Genomic DNA, 17,782 nt, shown 5'->3' on the forward strand with positions numbered 1-17,782 from the left:
TCTCTCTCCCTTACCCTCTCTCTAAAAATAAATTATATATATATATATATATATATATATATATATATATATCAAAGGTCTTCATATTTGGCAAACTTCATGAAGGTCGTAGATTAAGGTGAGGGAAATAAAGCTATAAGTTGAATTTTCCCCTCTGTTCCTTCTACCAATCAGCAAATCTTCATGGGTTATAGGCCCCAATAACCAATGGGGCATATTTTCTATGGCCTGGCTGCACCAAGGTCTCATGGATTATAGTCAGTAAGTCCCCTTTAATAGTTCTCCCCTGCATGTAAAGGAACCCAGCTCTTCTGAGCTTTCCCACAAGAAAATCAAACCTGGACTTTGCACTCCAGGGTGTGCAGTAGAGCACAGGTGGCAAACAGAAGGCCCCAGGGCCGAATCCAGCCCGCCACTTTGTTTTATCCGGCCAGGCATAAAACAAGAGGTTCTTGATAAATATGATTGTGTCAACACTTGTTACTACCCAGTGGCAGTGGCCAGCTCTCACTTAATTGCTAAGGAGTAGTTACATTTATACAGTCCTAAGGCAACCGAAAAGCTGATGTGGCCCCTGGTGAAAACGAGTTTGACACCCCTGCCATAGAGCCTCAAGGGGCCCCCTGCCTCATTGGAATGCTGGTTCCTACTTCCTTTCCAAGCATCATGCTATGCACTGGATACAGAACTACAATTGCACAGTGTCTCAGGGTTCACAGCAGGGGCCACTCAAGAGCTGCCAGCCTCATGGGAAATGTAGTCTTTATTCTATCTATCCTCCGTTCCATCCCTTAGTAGTGCCCACCTGGTGGAGGCAGGTAACCATTGAAGAGAACATTTCCACAAGAAGAGCGGTCCAACTCCTCCCGCAGCTGCAGACGACGAACTGAGGCGGAAAGACTTGAAGGATGAGTCTTGGCGGGTACTAAGACCAATTTTTTCCCCTCTCCCCCATCTCTTTCTCCACAGAATACCACCACTCCGCTGAGGCCCAGGACCAAAGCCAGGGCTGTCAGCTCTAACCCAACCTTCTTTCAGGAGAGAGGAGGATGGAGGAACATCACTGGAGAGCTGGTTTTCTATTCATTGAGGATGCGAATGGGGCCCCCACTTACCCAGAGGAGTGAGCCCATAGAACTGGGCTTCGTGGAGGAGGCTGGAACCGTGGACACCCCTGGGTAGTGAAATGACCAGGGGTCAGGGTCTGGGTGGTTGGGAATGGACATAGAATTCTGAGGAGAAAGTTTTCAAAACTGCGGAGAATCCCAAGAGGTGGCAAATTTTGATGGGTGATGGATGACATGGATGCTAAAAACGTGTGTGTTTATGGGGAATTGTAAGGATGCACAATTTAAACACGATCAAGGAGCTCAAGTGAACATTCTGAAGGGAAGAAGAAATTTCTCAGGGGACAAAGACGGTAGGGGACACCCCTTCATCCTCCATGCCAACCTGGGGTCCAACTCTTTGGTGCGCAGAAAGTTGAGGATGGGGGCGAAGACGGTGGGGTCCCTGTCGATGAAGATCTGCGGGGAAGGGGTGCAGAGGATGTATGGCGCAAAGAGGGGATAAGTGGGAGGTCTATCCTTCCTCCTATCCGCTGCCCCATTTCAGGTCTTGCCCTACTCACAGCTCCAGTCTCATCTTTCAGTGTTGAGATGCGTCCGCTCAGAAGACTGCAGGGAAGCGACACAGAGCAGGTGTCACGGGTCGGAGTGTGTATGTGCGGGGTGGGGGCATGAGGTCTCCCCATGCCTTCTCCTCCCGCCCCTCCCGGTCCCAAACTCGCCCTCCCAACCACCTGGAGAAGAAGGAGTCTGGTATCCAGGTGAGAGTCTGGCGAGAGGTACTGAATCTGTGCGGGGAAAGTGGGAAGGTGAGCGGACGAGAAGTGACGTAGGGAGAGTGAGAAATAAGGCCCCCTACTCCACAGCCGGGTGAATTCCCTACGCTCCACGGCAGCCAGTCCAGCCTCCCGCACCTCCCCCAGGGGGCGGAGCAATCCTTGAAAACAGGATTCCCCGGGAGAAGCGACTTCTCCCACCCCGCTCCCCGCTCGCCGCCCCCCGAGGGTGGGGCCTCAGGAATCTCCTAAACTCACCTCTTGCCTCCCACGTTCAGATGTATCACCTCTCCGGGAGGGCCTGGGCCTGGGAACCCTTCCGCCGCAGGGGCGGCGGCTGCCATGGCCCCCGCGGGCTAGCCGGCCGGGGTCTGCACTCGCTTCCGGGTGTCTCCCCGCCCCCGCCCTTACGGTGTGTTCATTGGGCAAGAAACTCCGAGAGCCGCCGGCGATTGGGCAAAACATTCATCCTTCGCAGTTAAAGTCTCCGCCTCCTTAAAGGGGGCCCGCCTTTCCTGTCTCGGACAGGGCGGACCCGGCGGCTCCTTTGGGGAAGTTTAATTAGGAAGGATGGTAAAACATTCCTGTATCCCTTTGGCGTTCCCATTTTAGGAGTGGCATCTAAATGCTTCGTCCAGGGAACATGCTTAGACCCCGATATTAGTCCACACCGAGGGGGACCTTTAAAGGTTCGCCACAGCCACAGTCTTTCCCCGCCCCCATACCCTCAGGCGCAGCCCACGAAACGCGAACAAACCAGTATAGATCGTCAAAGCCAAAGGATTTATTATAGGTACATACAGTGTGCGCCTGCCACACCGCCCCACACCCCCGAGCCCCACCGACTTCTCCAGGAGGTCACAGGGGCTGTCCACGCTTCCCCCCACTCTCCTGGAAGGTGCTTCAGCCTGAAGCATGCAGGGGGAGGGCTTCCCCTCACCCCTCCCCTCACGAAGTGGCATTGACAACTGGAGGGGGGGAGGAGAGAGGAAGACTGTTTCGAGCTTTGACGTCCCTCCCATTTAATGCCTTCGCGGATGCGGGGCGGGGGTGTAGGGTGGGAGGAGGAGGTCCACGTTTTGCAAAAATAAACTAAGTCAGGAGTTAATAACCGCATGGCTCTGAGACGGCCGAGTGCGGGGGCTTGGGCCCCTTCACTCCCTCTTCCCAGACAGAGATCAAGGCAGCATTGGAAGTGAGGTAAAGGCGGGGAGGGGCCGTCCCCTCCCCACCCCCTAGCACCCTGGATGGTCCAGGGGACCTCACCAGCGCCCCCATACCCATCCCTAGGGTGGAGAGGGGGGCAGGAATTATCGCCCCTACCACCCCAGCTTCCTGGGGCAGGATCTGGGGATCCAGGCAGGGGGCTTGGCTCAACGGGCCCCTTACCCGCTCCCCCAAGCTCAGTTATTGCATAAAAATAATGGAGCCCCAGCACCTGGGGTGGGGATGGCGAGCGGGAAGGGGCTGAGATATGGCTATAGGGGCGGCAATCCCCCCACCATTTTGGGGGTGCAGGAAAAGTCCCCTCCTTTCCATTGCCCATCAAAGCGCGTCCGAAATGTTGTTGGAACTAGGGGCTCCAGCCCCTGCAGAAGAAAAAGTGTCTTTGTGCCCACAGTGCGGAGAGGAGGGGCGGGGAGTTGTGTCAGGTCCTGGGGGTGGGAAGTCACTTCCGGCGCCCACTGGCCCTGCGTTCCCCTGTCTCCCGCTTGGGGTTGCCCTCGTCTGTAGACGAGGTAGTGGGTAGTGTCTGTCCCCAGCGGGCGATCTCCGCATGTTCCGCCACCGAGGTGGCTACAGCCTCCAGCCAGCCATTCATCTCCTCCTGAAGACAGGAAACAGAGCACAGAGTCAATATTTGTAAGAGAGGAAGGCCGATTAACATCGGCAGACACTTAAGAGCACTTACTAGGCCCTGTAAGTAGTATTCTGCATGTATCAGCTTAATTCTCACACTAACCCTATGATGTAAAACTATTTTTATCTCCATTTTAAAGATAAACAAAGGAGTCATGGAGAGAATAAAGACCTATTTCATAACCTCTTGTGAGAATGAATGAAACAAAAAGTTACTATTTTCAAAATCTCTTCAAACCACCTCCATGCCTGCTCCTCCTCCTCTGTCCTCTTCCCAAGATCCACTCACATTCCTGTCTTTCTCGCTCACCTCCTCTTCCCCTTGACACAGCCTGTGCTCTCCCACTTGAGTCCCTTGCCCTGGCCACCTCTAGGGCTCACACCTCCACCCTTGCCCTCTCCAATCTACCCTGCACATGGTAGTCAGAGGGATCTTACATATCACAGTAACCCTCCCTTGCTCAATACCCCGTATGGCTTCCCAGTGCCCTTGGGGCAAACCCAACCTCCTCTGGACCATGAGATCCAGCCTCTGCAAACCTCTCCTTGAACTCTCCTCAAGCACAGTTAGTGCTTTGCAATTCTGCACTTCTCGTTCTTTGCACTTGCTGTTCCATCTGCCTGTATCAACCCCCTCAGCCTCCTCCATTTATCTATCTATCTATCTATCTATCTATAGCTAATTCCCCTCTCTTATCTTTCCAACCTTACCTCATAGGCAGAGGCAAGGAGGTTGGACTTTGTCCTGGGGACTCCAGGCAGAGGCCTCCTGATCTGCCACTTACCCACTTACTGATTGCCCCCCCCCCCAGCTAGGTTAGGAACTTCTGGGCTTTCTCTGCCCGTGGGCTTTCCCATTACAGCCCTAACAACTCTAGCTTGTGCTTCCCCCACACAGCCCCATCACTCTGGGCCAGCAACCAGCCAGCCAGGTGGTCCCTGAGGCCCAAATAAAGCAGGGGAAGAACCAGAACTCACCTCATCTTTAGCCTGAAGCAAAAACTCACTGCCATCCTGGGTCCTGTAGGAGGGGACACAGGACTTGGGGGATCTGGGATAGGGGCCTGGCCCATCCTTCCACCAACGGTTGGTGGTTTGAAAGGGAGTAGGAGATTGCTGGGAGGGGACAGCTGGGGCTTGGATCCCTCCCTCTGGCCCATTGGGAGTCTCACTGAAGCTTGAAGACGTGCTTCTTTTTCTTGTAGTCACTAGCCACCTCGCTGGTGGCCTTGTGCAGGCTGAGCAGTGGCTCCCCACCATGAGTGCCCCCAGATGCTGGGCCTTTGGCGTCCTTGTAGAAGCCCAGCTCCCCCTTGCTGAGCACGCAGTACAGGCTCACCCACGACCTGGGACAATGAGACAGGGCTCAAGGCAGCACTGCAGCACTCTGCCTAGGTCCTCTTCATCAGTATCTTTCATGGGGCTGAATCTGTCAGAGCCTCCCCGCCTCGGGGCCTTTGCTCTACAGGGGCCATATGCGTTGGGTGTTCCTGAGCTGAGGGTGGGGTCTAAATCTCTCAGTACCCAGTCTTTGCCCAGTCTTTGCCTTCTGGGGTTGCCCTTCCAAATACGCTCTCACACTGAATTTCTAGAAGGGAAGACTTAAGCTGTCTCCTTTATAAGCCTTTTGCTTGGGCATGTTCCCAGCCACTCCCCCATCTCCCATGGAATCTCCTGAAAGGGAAGCTTATTCTCTATGAAGAGAAACTGCTTGGAATGAAGAATTCATCTCCTCATTCAGCCAAAGCCCCAACGAGGGAGAAGGAAGTACCCCTGGTTATTCCTATCTTGGTCTCAGTGCAAAAAAAGAAAGACTACCTGAGACCCCACAGGCAATCTGTCTGTTTTGCCCACTTCATGTCGTGGATCTAGACTTCACTCTGCTCATTGACCAGTGCTGCTACCCTTTTTGGCTTCGTCGCTTCCCAGCTTCTGCCTCCCAGCTGGACAAAAAAAGGGAGCTGGGCAACCAGGAGCTGGACTCCAAGAGTAAATACACCACCGTTAAGCCCCCTCTTGGATATCGATATGAGATGCCCTCAGCCCTCAGAGTTTGGGCTCCGCACCTTCTCAGACTTCCCCCCAACTTAAAACTTCGTGTGTGGACCCACCCCATTAATTGGTTGGATGCTCCTCTCCAGGCTTTATTTACCTCATGAGACATTGAAACCCTCTAGACTAAACCCCACATCCAATTTGCTATTAGCTTTAACTAGCTCCTGGGTTGGTTGCTATAATACTGGGTTGCAATTTATTCACTTTAGGAACATTTTCTTCAGGTCCCGCCCTCATCTGAACTTCATCAGCTCATCCACTGGCCACACAAGCTTCAGGCCCCTGCTTATTGTTTGATTACTTAAAATTAAGCCCCGCCCACTCCAGGCCCCGCCCACCCTGCCGCTGGTTAGGCGCCCTTCTTACTCCCACATACACATCTGTTGGACATCCTGAGCTTGGAACCCGCCTTCAAAAGCCGCGCCCACATGCTCACCGATTGGACGACTTGCGGTTAGCGTCGAGCTCGCGCTTGCGCAGCAGGAAGCCCTCGTGCTGCACCGTGTGGGTGGGTGGTGGCGGAGGCGCGGGGGCGGAGCCGCCCTGGGCCGGGGCAGAGCGGGAGCGCCGGCTTCCCCCGCCCTCGCCACCCTCCCGGGGTCGCGGCCGTCGTCGGGGCTTGGGCCGGTCCCGCGCCCGCGGCCGGTCGGGCCGAGGTGTCCGTTCGGGAGGTTCAAGTCCGTTGGGCAGGCGTCCGGGGGGTAGCTCTCGAGGCTGAGGCAGTGACGTCTGTGTGCAGGGAGGGGGAAGAGGGGTGCTGTACAAAGTCGGGTGTGGGGCCATCTGGGGGCATTCGTGGGTCTGGGGGTCCCATCTGTCTGCAGGCCCATTCTATGGGGACGAGTGTGGGAGGACCTGGGGGCTGTCAGGACTCATAGGTTTGGAATCCCTCTTGATCTTGGGGAGGAGGAGTCATGAAGGTGGGAGGCCGGCACGTGGCTGCCCCAGCTGTCGGTACGAGGAATCTGGGCTTTCTTCTCTGTGTGTGGCTGTCTGTAAGGAAATCTGAGATTCCCCCACTGGACTAGAGAGAGTCCAGAGCAGATGTGGGAAGACTCTGGAGTGAGAGAGGGAGGGAGTGTGTGTAGGAGGGAGGAGTCTTTAAGGTCGGTGGTCTCATCTTTCTAAGGGAGAAATATGTGGAGGCATCTGGGGGTTCAACTGGAGGGGGTTACCCAGGGTTAGACACCGGTGTTTCTGGGATCCAGAAGGCTGCACTGCAGAGTTCTCCATTCCCCACCCATCCCTAGGCTCAACTTACCCCAACAGGGAGCCCTGGGCCTGCCTCTTTCTCCTGCAGCTGCTCCACAATGTCAGCCAGGGTGGCCTTCCTGGGGGTAGGGGCAGAAAGACCCAATGGAACTGGGGTGCCTCCTCTGAGAGGCCAACCTGGCCCTTACCCACTTCTGCAGCTGCCTCTCAGATGTTGGCCTTACACACCACAGGTGCTCAGGCCGTGGCTGCTCGTTGGAGGACGGAACCTCTCTCCCTTTTGAGTTTTAAGCAACAGGAGGAGCAAAATGCAAACTGGTGCCTTCAAGCCTTTGAACGTACTGTGGCCTTTCCCCACCCACCCCTGAGCTTCCAAGTCCACTGGACTTCCCCCATTCCGGCTCTGATCATTCTGGGTCATCACTGTCTGGTGACAAGTGTGTTTCCCCTACTGGACTGTGAGCCCATGAAGGCAGAGCTGGGGCTGGCTCCCTCCGTGCTCTCCCCAGCACATGGCACACACAGGGGAGGCGCTCAGCAAACGTTCATGAAATACGACATTTTAAAAGGGGTCAAGAAGTCATTGTTACTGAAATGTGTTTGACCCAAATACCTCTTTCTGGATACACAGCCGATTGGACTCCTGTGCACAACCCACTCCAGCTAACTCTGTCCTTTCAACGCTTAAAACTGCACTGTCGGAGAGCAGGCAGGTCATTTACCCTCTTTCAGGCTCAATTTACATCTCTGCAAAATGGGTACCAGGACTCTCCCTCCATAGGCAGTTTGCCGGACAGAAGCCCTCTCCACTCCGCCTGTTGGCTCCAGGACCTCTCTCTGTCTCCCCGCCCTCACTCCCTGATCTAATGAGGCCTCACCCCCTGGCCAGCTCTCCTCTGGCAGGTGTTTCCTGTTCACTGGACTCCTGCCGCTCCAACCTCCGTTCGCGCCGCTCGCGCCGCCTCTCCATCTGCTCGTAGCGGCCCAGGGTAAGGCTGTGTGCCCCCTCGTGCTCCATCGACTCCTGCCGCTCCGACCTTCGCCTCCGTGCAGCCTCCTCGGATTGATCTGCTGACTCCTGCCGCTCCGACCTTCGCCTCCGTGCAGCCTCCTCGGATTGATCTGCTGATTCCTGCCGCTCCGGCCTCCGCCTCCTGGGCAATTCCTCCGCGCGGTCAGCCGACTCTTGGCGCTCTGGCCGCGGCCGGACCTGTTCCGCTACCACGGGGGTCCCGAGGGTCTCCACCATGTTCTCTGGTGCGGTTGGTGGGGCCGTGGGCTCCACCCTCCCTGGGACCTCCGGCAGCCGGTCGATGCGCGGCTGGAGGCGCTCAGGCTTGAGTTCCTGGCGCACGTACCCCACCCGGGTCCGCACCTCGGCAGACAAGGCGTCCGAGGCCCGGCGGGCCAGGGGCTCCAAGCCCCTCTCGTAGCCCCCTGGCCGCAGCAGGGGTGCCGCCTTAGCTGCCAGTTCTGTGGGGTCCCCAAAGAACTTGCGCCCCAGCAGAGGAGTGGGCGGCTGCTTGCTCTGTTCTGCCTTGATTTTTTCGATCTGGGGACGGAGGGGCCACGGTCAGGTAGAGGGGCATGGGGGGCGGGGCAGGGCGGGGAAAGGCAGCTCTGGGCCCGTCTGCCTCACCACCCAGGTTATTAGTTTCACTGGCGAGAAAACAAGGTTGTCCAGGCCTGCACCCATGCTTTGCTCTCTGCTAGGAACTTAATTCCTGTTTTCTTCAGCAAATACCTACTGTTCTTTTAAGAATACAGCTAAAGTATCACTTTCTCTAGGCACCTTTCTGACCCCCATTGCCTCCTTCCCTAATGGTTCCCTCCCAGGACCTTAAGACTTTGGACTACAAATGGTCTCTCCTCCTCATTCTTTTAAGTCTCAGATGAGACTCTCCCAGGCCAGACCAAGTGCTTCTGGGCTCCCACAGCCCCTGTGCTCCCCCATCCCAGCCTGGGGCTGTCACTGTCTGGTGAGAGGTCTGTCCCCCACCGCCCCGCAACCCCCTCACCGCCACCCCCAGACTGGGAGCCCAGTGCGGATCTGTCTCAGCCTCACTTGACACAACCCTGAGCACCAAGTCCCAGCGTTTCCGTCTTATATAGACGATGTGGGTGTGGGGGTCGGGGCTGACCGTGGTCAGGCGCCGAAGAGAGCTGAATCTTTCTTCCCAGGCTGCAGCCGCTTTGCGGAAGGCCTCGTGGCGCCGGATAAGCTGCTCCACCTCGTCCACGCTGCTGCCCAGCTCCCGGCTCTGCAGGAGCGGCTCTTGCGCTGTCAGCCAGGCATCTGCCACCACCGCCTCCTGGGCAAATTGGTGCACCTCCAGCACTGAGGGGAGACATGCAGAGGGCAACGGTGCTGGGACACCTGTGGGCCTTTCTCAGGGCAGTGACTGTTTCCTCTGGCCCTCCACACCCCTCCCCTCGCCCCGGCTTCCTCTAGGCCAGCCTGAACCACTCTGAGCTCTGTAAGAATGAGAGGCTGGGGCTACTTCAGAGGACACCAGCTTCTCTAAGTATCTGCTTCAATGGCGAGGCCGCCCCCTTGTCCTCCCTGCCAGGCTTTCATGATTGCTGCTGGGGGCCCATGTCACCCTCTGCGCCTTTCAAAACAGACTACAGAAGGTCCCTGTGCCCTTGAGCCGTGTGTGGGGAGGGGGGGCCCACTCACTCTGCTGCAGCCACTCCCAGTGGCGGTCCCACTTGTCCGACACCTCCTCCTTCCTGGTTTCCAGCTTGTCCAGCTGTGCCTGGATCTGCGAGTGGTGGGTGGGCAGGAGTGGAATCAGGGAGGCTCCCACCCCAGTGGGCATGGATGGCAGAGGGGCACCCCCTGCACCCCTCCCCACCTCGTCAGCCATGGCACTCTTGTTGAGCAGCAGAGAGCGGCCCAGCTCCTGGCAGGCCGTCAGCTCAGGCGCCCGTGCCTCCAGCTCCGTCTTCAGGCCCTGGTGGTAGTTCATGAGCACCTCCACCGATGACACGTCCCTGCAGTGGGCGGTGGCAGGGGTCTGAGCCACAGGCAGCCTCCCTCATCCCACCCGGTACAGACAGCTCTAGAGGAGCCCGAATCCCCTAGGCCACAGCTCCACACCATCTGCAGACTCCCATCCCCTGTGAACAAGTTCTGAGAGTCTGAGGTTCCCCACTGACGCGGTGGCAAAGTCCCCCAACTTTTCCCAGGGGACTACAGTGTCACACTTTGTGAGCCATAGCTAGGATTTCAAGACCCAGTTTTTCCCAGTTTTCTGAAGCTATGCTCCTGGAGACTCCTCTGGCTGGGTGACTCTAACCTTCCAAGCTTGTGCTGTCCAGTACGGTAGCCACCAGTCACTGTGGCAAATGAGCACCGGAAATGTGGCTAGTTTGCACTGAGATGTGCTGAAGTATAAAGTACATGCCATAGTTTGAAGGTTTAGTACAGAAAAAGCATCAGATATTTCAACAATTTTAATATTGACTACATGTTAAAAACTGATACTACTTTGGGTATATTAGGTTAAATAAATGAATTACAGTCACTAAAGTTAATTTCCCTTTCCTCTTTCAACTTTTTTAAGGTGGTTACAAGAAAATCTTACATTATATGTGGGGCTCACATCTGTGGCTTGCACTGTACGACTCCCGGACAGCGTTGCTGTCCGCCGTCACGTGTCCAGAACAAATGTCTGATTTCTGAGTGTTCTGCCAGGCAGCAGGTACCGCTTTATGAGAGACGTAAATGAGTCCAAACTCGTTTCCAAAGGCTTCACATTGTAACGATTCCTTCCTAAGACTAAGATCATCTGGAAGGACCTGGTCCTCCTCCGGAACCCACTGCCTCAGTAAGTGCACCCATCACTTATCCAGGACTCCTTCTCCCTCAGCCCCTGAAGCCAATCCATCAGTCAAAACTGGACATGTATCACTTTAATGTTCACTTTAAAGCCTGCCTGGTGATATGATAGGACACCTGAGATTTACTGAGAAATAACTCAGCAAGGAGGAGGGGCAGGGGTGTGCCAATGAAACAAGATCGGCCAGATCGTTCAGGCCAGGTGTTCACAACACACCTGTGGGTTCACTCTACCATGACGCTACTTCTGTGCTTATTTGAAATTTTTCGTAATTTCAAGTTAAATTCCTAAAACGAGTCACTTCCGTCATCTCCGCAGCCACCACACTGGATTGAGCCACCACCGTGTCTCACCTGGTTTATCACAGAAGCCTTTTGGCTGGGCTACCTGCTTCCATCCTTGCCTTCCTCACTCTGTTTCTTACAAGGGACCTACGGTGATTTTTCTCAAATGTACATCAGAGCCCACCCCCCCACCCCCCCCACCCCCCGCTCTTGGCCCTCCCATGGCTCCTGTCTCACTTGGACAAAAGGCAAACTCCTCGCCACACTCTGCTCCCTCTCAAACTGCATTTCCTACCGCTCTCCACGCCCCCCCTCACTCCCTCCAGCCATCATCCAGCTCTCCATCGCCCCCCCTCACTCCCTCCAGCGATTGTCCAGCTCCCCTCAAACGTGCCTAACCGCAACCTCCCTCAGGCCTGTGCACTTGCTGGTCCCTCCACCTGGAAAACCCTTTTCCCCAGACTTCACCCCACTCACCATCACTTCACTGAGGTCTCAAACGTGACATCCTCAGAGAGGCCTTGCCAGCTAGCACCTCGTCCCCTTACCTTGCTTTATTTGTCTTCAGAGCACTTATTACTGTCCGAAATAATATTAGACGTTTGTTTACTTCTCTGCTTCCTGTCTCCACCCTCAGACTAAGCTGCACTGGGGCAGGAGCTTGGCACACAGTAGGCATTCAATAAATATTTACTGAGGAAATTCATGTCGACTCAAGGCCCATGCCACCCCACAGTGAGGACAGTAGTGGGCAAGTGAGAAGGACAGAAGGCAAGTGTATGTCCTGTGCTCTGAGCCCCCAATGCCAAGCCTGACAAGGGGTCTTAATACGTGTGAAGCATTTACAATAGTGCCTGGCACACAGAGGTGTCAGGCAGGTACTGGTTATTGTGATGCTTATGGGACTGCCGATGGGCAGGGGGTGGCTGCCCAGAGGCAGGTAGGAAGCCTGAGGTGGGATGAGGAGCACCTGGGCTTGTCAGCTGCCCCAATCTGCCCAGAGATGCCATCCATCCAGGAGAGCAGGTCCCGGGCCTGGCTGTGGAATCGCAGGGCATCGGCCGTGGAACTGACGTGCAGGCGGGCGTCCTCGCAGGCAGCCAGCAACTCCTTCCAGCCCTGCATCACCTCCTGCTCCCGGCTGGCGATGGCCTCCGCGTGCTCACCTGCATACACCGTCCGCAGCTGCGCTGCCCCCTCCTGCAGCTGCCGTACCTGCAGGGCACGCCAGGGCCAGGTCGAGCACCAGCCCTCCGTGGGGTCCAGGCTCTGCCCTCTCTTTCCCCCACCTACTGGCTGGGGACAGAGCTTAACCATGTAAGAAGCCTGCACCCTGCTGATCCCACAGTGGATTTTCCTTCTCTGCTGCCTGCTTTTTCTTTGACTTAACCTGCATTCTGACTTCCTTTAGTGCTACCACCAGGTTTCTTTTCGCCCCCTCCCTGATTGCTTTTGGTTCAAGGCTCTGTGTCTCCCGGGTCTCTCGCCTCACTTTTTCAGGTCCACTTCTGTCTCATTTCAGACCTGTCTGACTTCTTTCGGGAACCCTCTTTCCACCCTGCTGTTTATGAGACATGCTCTCCAGTTATTTTTCAAAAATTTTCAGACCCATCGCCTACCTACATGACCCAGTTCCCTTCAGAACGGCTGTGTGATTACTACCGGGTCTCCCGTCCAATTGCGCTGGTTCTGCGGTGTGAGTTCTGTTGGGCCCACCGTTCCCTGTCTGTTGGTTCAGCCTTGGAGTGACCGCCACATTTCTGTCAGCTCCACCATGAAACCTCTATCTGTCTCTGCACCTGCTTTCTAACAGTGATCTATAGGATTTATATTAAAATCAGTGCCCGCTTTATGCCTTCCATCACACCGGCAGCCCACTGTTCTCCAGTCCAGCCGTCCGAGCTCTTTTAGGTCCGCAGCTTCATTTCCATCTCTCTGCTCAGCTCCGCCTCCCAGTTCCTGCCAGATCCACTGCCTGATCTCTACCAGTTCCAGTACAATCTCCATGAATTCGGCCCCATCAGGATTTTTGGAGGAAAATCATACGATTTCTCTCCGAGACCCGCTGTCTAATTTTGATCTGCCCCAAAGCCAGATTTCTCGTAACCCTCCCACAGTTCCTTTTAGACTGACTCCCTGAGTCTGGCTAAGATTCACTTCACAGTTGCAAGGACAACCCCTGTCCAACCTGCAGCGAAAACACTATCTAATTTCTCTCAGCCACACTGCACAACTTTTTCCTGCCACTGTCTGATTTCTGTGCACCATGGAACCAGCCCATTTTCCACCTGCCCCACCATCTAACGTCTCCCTGTTCCCCGGTCTGTTTTCTATCTGTCTCACCAGCTAATTTCGGCATGCTCTGCAGCTTGATTTTTGTCTGTGAGGCCCACACCCCCTAGGCACGCTGCCCAGGGCCCCCCACCTTCCCTCCTGGCCACAGGCACCCCACCTGGGACACGAGGAGCTGTAGGTCATGCTCGAAGGCTCGCAGAGTCCGCTGCATGGAGCTGGCGCTGGGTCTCGGCTCAGGCGGGGCAGTCAGGCGGGGCAGCCGCCTCCGCTTCTCTTCGATCTGTCCCTGAAGCTCCCTGGCATCGCTGAAGAACTTATGCAGCTCCCTCGAGGCAGCCAGCAGCTGGGCCCGCGTGCCCATGAGCTCCAGCAGCTCGGCCCAGGCCTCGTTCAGCCCGTCCTTCCACTCAGCCATGGTGGCCGCTGCCGTGTGGCCACACTCAATCAGCTCGTCCACCATCTGGTTCACGGCCGCCAGTCGCTCCCGCCCTGCTGTGCCGGTCTCGGTGGCAAACTCTGAGAATTTCTCCTGCAGCACCTGCCACGGGGAAGTGTGTGTGTATGTGTGTGTGTGTGTGTGTGTGTTGGGGGGGACAACATGGGCAAAGGCCCCGCCCACCACCTTGTGGCAGGTAAGAGTAGAAATGGTACTAATGACAACCATGACAGAAAAGACAACCTCCAACCTCTACCAATTATAGTAACCACCGAAACAACAAAAATAATGATGTGATCGTAATAACTAACACTTCCTGTACGGTGTGTGCCGAGTACTTCCACAAGCGCCTGACATTACAGTTGCTCCCCCCTTATTGGGGGTTTCACTTTCTGTGGTTTTAGTTACCTGCAGTCAACTCCGGCCCCAAAATATTAAATGGAAAACTGCAGAAACAAACAATTCGTATGTTTTAAATTGTGGGTCACTCTGAGTAGCGTCATCCGATCTCACTCCACCTCATCCCATCCCGCCCTGGACATCAATCATCCCCTTTGCCCAGTGTCTCCATGATGTGTGGTCACTTAGTAGCTGGACACCAAATCGACTGTAACACTATCACAGTGCTTGTGTTCAAGTAAGCCGCACTTAACCGTGGCCCCACAGCTCACGAGAAGTACTGCTGGCAATTTGGAGATGCCACAGAGAAGCCGTACAGTGCTTCCTTAGGGCAAAAGGTGTGTCCGTATAGGAGAGGTAATAGTACATACAGGGTTTGGTACCCTCCGTGGTTTGGGGTGTCCACTGGGATCATGGAACCCACTGTGGGTAAGGGGGACTGCTGTATACCCATTCACTGGGCTTACAACAGAGCCATGAGGTAAGTGGCATTATTATCCTCATATTACAGTTGGGGAAACTGAGGCCCAGGGAACCTCAGTAGCGTTGTGTACAGCAGCCACCGGACTGTATTGTTGTTATTACTGACCGTGACGTGCTCAAAGTCCTGGCCGAGCTCAGGGGAGCCGGCCACCACCTCCTTCTCCGCAATCCAATGCTCCAGCTCGTCCACCTGGCGGCTCAGCTGGTACAGCCAGTACTGCTGCTCCAGGCTCACCCTGCGCTCCTCGCCCAGCTCTCTGAGCGCCACGTACAAGCGGTCCACCTGAGACTGCCGTCGGCTAATCTGCTCACTGGGGGCGGGGGGAGGGGGGGCAGGGAGGGGTAGAGACAGAGCCCTTGAGACTTAAAGGACAGAACTGGGGCCCCCTGACACCCCCTCTCAGGGCATGGCTGTGTCTCCTCTTAACCTGCAGGCAGGGCAGGGGCCCCATGCAGGACTCTGTTTTCTGTAAGCCTTGGGCTAAGTCAACCCGGTATTTGGATCTCATCACTCAGGGAAAACTCTGCTTCCAGAAGCTTGATAAGCTCACCACCCCTCTCCTGGCAGCCTTTCTATCTGTGGTCCCGGTGCCCCCTCCTCTCCAATGACTTGGCCAGGGCTCCTGACCCCCTACTGGGGTCCACAGCTAATCAGTCTCACCTCGAGTTCCAATCTCCAGGTTTGAGCGGATGGAGGTCTGGCTCTGCGCCCCCTCTCAGCTCTCACCCCTGGTCCAGGCTTCCCAGGTGTGGCTCCTGCTCCTGACCGCAGGGAGGCCGACACGGCCACCCCGGAGATCTTAGGCCACGCCCACTCACAGCGCTACAGGCTTTCTGTCCTCCCAGACACTGGTAGGAAGAGGGCCCTCCCCTGTCCTGAACTCTTACTTCTCTTACTTCCTCAATCCTAGACATCCCCCTACTGCCCCCTTTGCTCCAATCCCGGTTTACCTATCCTACCCTTTCAGCCATCCTTGGGCCCCAATCGCTTGTCAAAATAGAGCCCGTGAAAATGAGGGCTCCAGCACGTGGCAGTGAGCGCCCCTCCCAATCCAATGGCCAGTACTGGCCCTGTCCCAGTTTCCAGCAGCGAAGCTTCAGATCCTACAGGACCATTCTTTAAGGATGGGCCCTGCCCCCTTCCCTGCCCTGAGTCCCCTCCCCTCTGCCCACCCACCTGTCCGGGTGCCCCATCTCCAGCAGCGCCCGACACTGGCGCGACAGCTGCGCGATGCTTTCCTCATAGTTCTCCACGCCCTGCTCCAGCTGCAGGTGCTTCTTGAGCAGCTGCAGGGTGCTCTGTTCGTCCTGGGGGCACACGGCGCCCGCGATGAGGCGACAGAGGCCCATCCGGAGCTCCAGCTCTCCCAGCCCCCTGCATCCCCAGCCTGGGCGCACCTTGCCCTTGTCCTCACTCATCATGAGCACCTCCTGCTCGCCCAGCCACGCCTCCACCTCGGCCATGTCGAAGTAGTACTGCTCCACCTGGAAGGCGGCGTCCAGCACCTGCTGCCGCCGCTCAGCCGCCTCGCGCAGTCCGGCCCAGGCGCCTTGCAGCTGCTCCTGGCCGCGGCGCACCGCCTCCGCCTCCGGGCTGCGCAGCGCCGCCAGCGCGCCCGCGCGCTCCAGCACCTCCTCCAAGCGCGGCCCGTGCGCTTGGATTTCCCGCCTCAGGCCCTGGGGACGGAAGGTCGGGGGTGTGCAAGAAGAAGGGTGTTGAGAGGCACGGCAAGACCGCGTGGGCCTCTGAGACTGGCACGTCTCAGGAGAAATGGGTAAACACCCGCACATCCGCCAGCCAGTGCCGGGTCCCACATAAGCATTTGTCGTTATTCATTCGCTCACTCACTCATACCCCGTGTGGCAGGTGGGAAAACAGGCACCAAGAGGCGAAGTACGTTGCCCTGAGAAGAACCAGCTAGTAAGGGGGTGACGGGACTTGAAAACAGGAGGCTGGCTTCAGAGACTCGGACCAAGATGCTTGGTGCCACAAGACCCTCCCTAATGGTTGAAACACAGGCCTGAGAATCAGGCTGCTTAGGGGTAGTTGGGGTATAAATTATACATAGCAAAGCTCATACATCTTTGGAGTAACCCTGTGTACCCAGATCGGAGTATGGCACACTTCCATCACCACAGAAGTTTCCCTCAACCCGCTCTGTACTTGCTGAGGACCTTACTTAACCTCTCCTGTGCCTCAGTTTCCTCAACTGGCAAAGAAGATAACGATCGTCAACCCTTACTGAGTACCCACTACACCTGCCAGGCACTGTGCTAAGTAAGGGCTTTGCATAAGGTAGCGACTCGTGAAGCCTTCACTCCAACCCCAGGAGCCGGACATCATCATTCTCATTTTACAGATGAGGAGACCGAGGCCCGAAGAGGCTGAGGAGCTTGCCAAAGTCACATGCAGCCTGCTGACATCTACCCCATGGAGGTGTTGTACGGCTGTGTACTTAGGATTGTGCATGGCGCACAGTAGGTGCTCAGGCAACACCAGCAGCAGCTGGTCTTTTAACGGCCCCTGTGGATCCTGGCTGCGCTCCCCCGATTTTAAGCACGAAGTGCACTTGATTGTTCCCCTCAACCCTGAAAGTGATAAGCCAGCTTTGTTTGTCCCCGTCACCGGCCACAGCCAAAAGTAATTTCATCAAGACGGAGAAACAGATTCTGAGAAGCACTCCAGTCTCCTAAAGAGCTCCATGCAGGGCCGCTCGGTCACGGACACTTCCAAACAGTGTAGTGTGTACCCACCTCCCCACCGCCCTTCAGAGCCCCGTTCTCAGACTCTTCTGTTGTAGAAAGGGTGACCTAGCTACCTCACTGGGTTATTGTGGGAATTAAATAAAATAACCAACACGACTCCCCCAGGGTAGCACTTGGCACATGGTCTTTGATTAATGCATTTTACTATTATTACTATTATTGTTCCTCTTTTTTAAAATTATGTATTTATTTATCTTTAGAGAGGAAGGGAAGGAGAGAAGGAGAGAAATATCAATGTACGGTTGCTTCTCGTGAGTCCCCTCCTGGGAACTGGCCTGCAACCCTGGCATGTGCTCTGACTGGG

At 55.9% G+C, this 17,782-nt stretch overlaps 2 protein-coding genes across 5 annotated transcripts in view; both read right to left on the reverse strand.

The window, feature by feature from the left end:
- SHKBP1 (SH3KBP1 binding protein 1) overlaps positions 1-2,235 on the reverse strand; it is an 11,813-nt gene extending 9,578 nt beyond the window's left edge. For both annotated transcript variants that reach the window (XM_037047444.1, XM_037047443.1), the window contains exons 1-6: positions 2,102-2,235; positions 1,802-1,855; positions 1,631-1,676; positions 1,453-1,526; positions 1,116-1,174; positions 806-886 (exon numbers count right to left, since the gene is read on the reverse strand). In XM_037047444.1, the coding sequence (XP_036903339.1) occupies positions 806-886; positions 1,116-1,174; positions 1,453-1,526; positions 1,631-1,676; positions 1,802-1,855; positions 2,102-2,187 (400 nt within the window). In that variant the 5' untranslated portion in view covers positions 2,188-2,235. The remainder of the gene's footprint in view (positions 1-805; positions 887-1,115; positions 1,175-1,452; positions 1,527-1,630; positions 1,677-1,801; positions 1,856-2,101) is intronic.
- A 372-nt stretch (positions 2,236-2,607) lies between these two features.
- SPTBN4 (spectrin beta, non-erythrocytic 4) overlaps positions 2,608-17,782 on the reverse strand; it is a 70,893-nt gene continuing 55,718 nt past the window's right edge. For 2 of the 3 annotated variants that reach the window (XM_037047445.1, XM_037047446.1), the window contains 15 exons: positions 16,111-16,389; positions 15,890-16,020; positions 14,819-15,023; positions 13,552-13,932; positions 12,070-12,314; positions 9,829-9,967; positions 9,651-9,735; positions 9,112-9,308; positions 8,062-8,522; positions 7,849-8,007; positions 7,020-7,089; positions 6,195-6,487; positions 4,876-5,049; positions 4,682-4,724; positions 2,608-3,671 (listed from right to left, as the gene is read on the reverse strand). In XM_037047445.1, coding sequence (XP_036903340.1) covers positions 3,513-3,671; positions 4,682-4,724; positions 4,876-5,049; positions 6,195-6,487; positions 7,020-7,089; positions 7,849-8,007; positions 8,062-8,522; positions 9,112-9,308; positions 9,651-9,735; positions 9,829-9,967; positions 12,070-12,314; positions 13,552-13,932; positions 14,819-15,023; positions 15,890-16,020; positions 16,111-16,389 — 3,021 coding nt within the window. In that variant the 3' untranslated portion in view covers positions 2,608-3,512. Of the gene's footprint in view, positions 3,672-4,681; positions 4,725-4,875; positions 5,050-6,194; positions 6,488-7,019; positions 7,090-7,848; positions 8,523-9,111; positions 9,309-9,650; positions 9,736-9,828; positions 9,968-12,069; positions 12,315-13,551; positions 13,933-14,818; positions 15,024-15,889; positions 16,021-16,110; positions 16,390-17,782 lie in introns of all 3 variants that reach the window. The other variant, XM_037047447.1, reaches the window with a different exon arrangement.

The sequence above is a fragment of the Sturnira hondurensis genome, unplaced genomic scaffold (genome assembly GCF_014824575.4).
Source record: "Sturnira hondurensis isolate 20B ecotype Veracruz unplaced genomic scaffold, ASM1482457v3 Scaffold0005791, whole genome shotgun sequence".
Taxonomy (NCBI): domain Eukaryota; kingdom Metazoa; phylum Chordata; class Mammalia; order Chiroptera; family Phyllostomidae; genus Sturnira; species Sturnira hondurensis.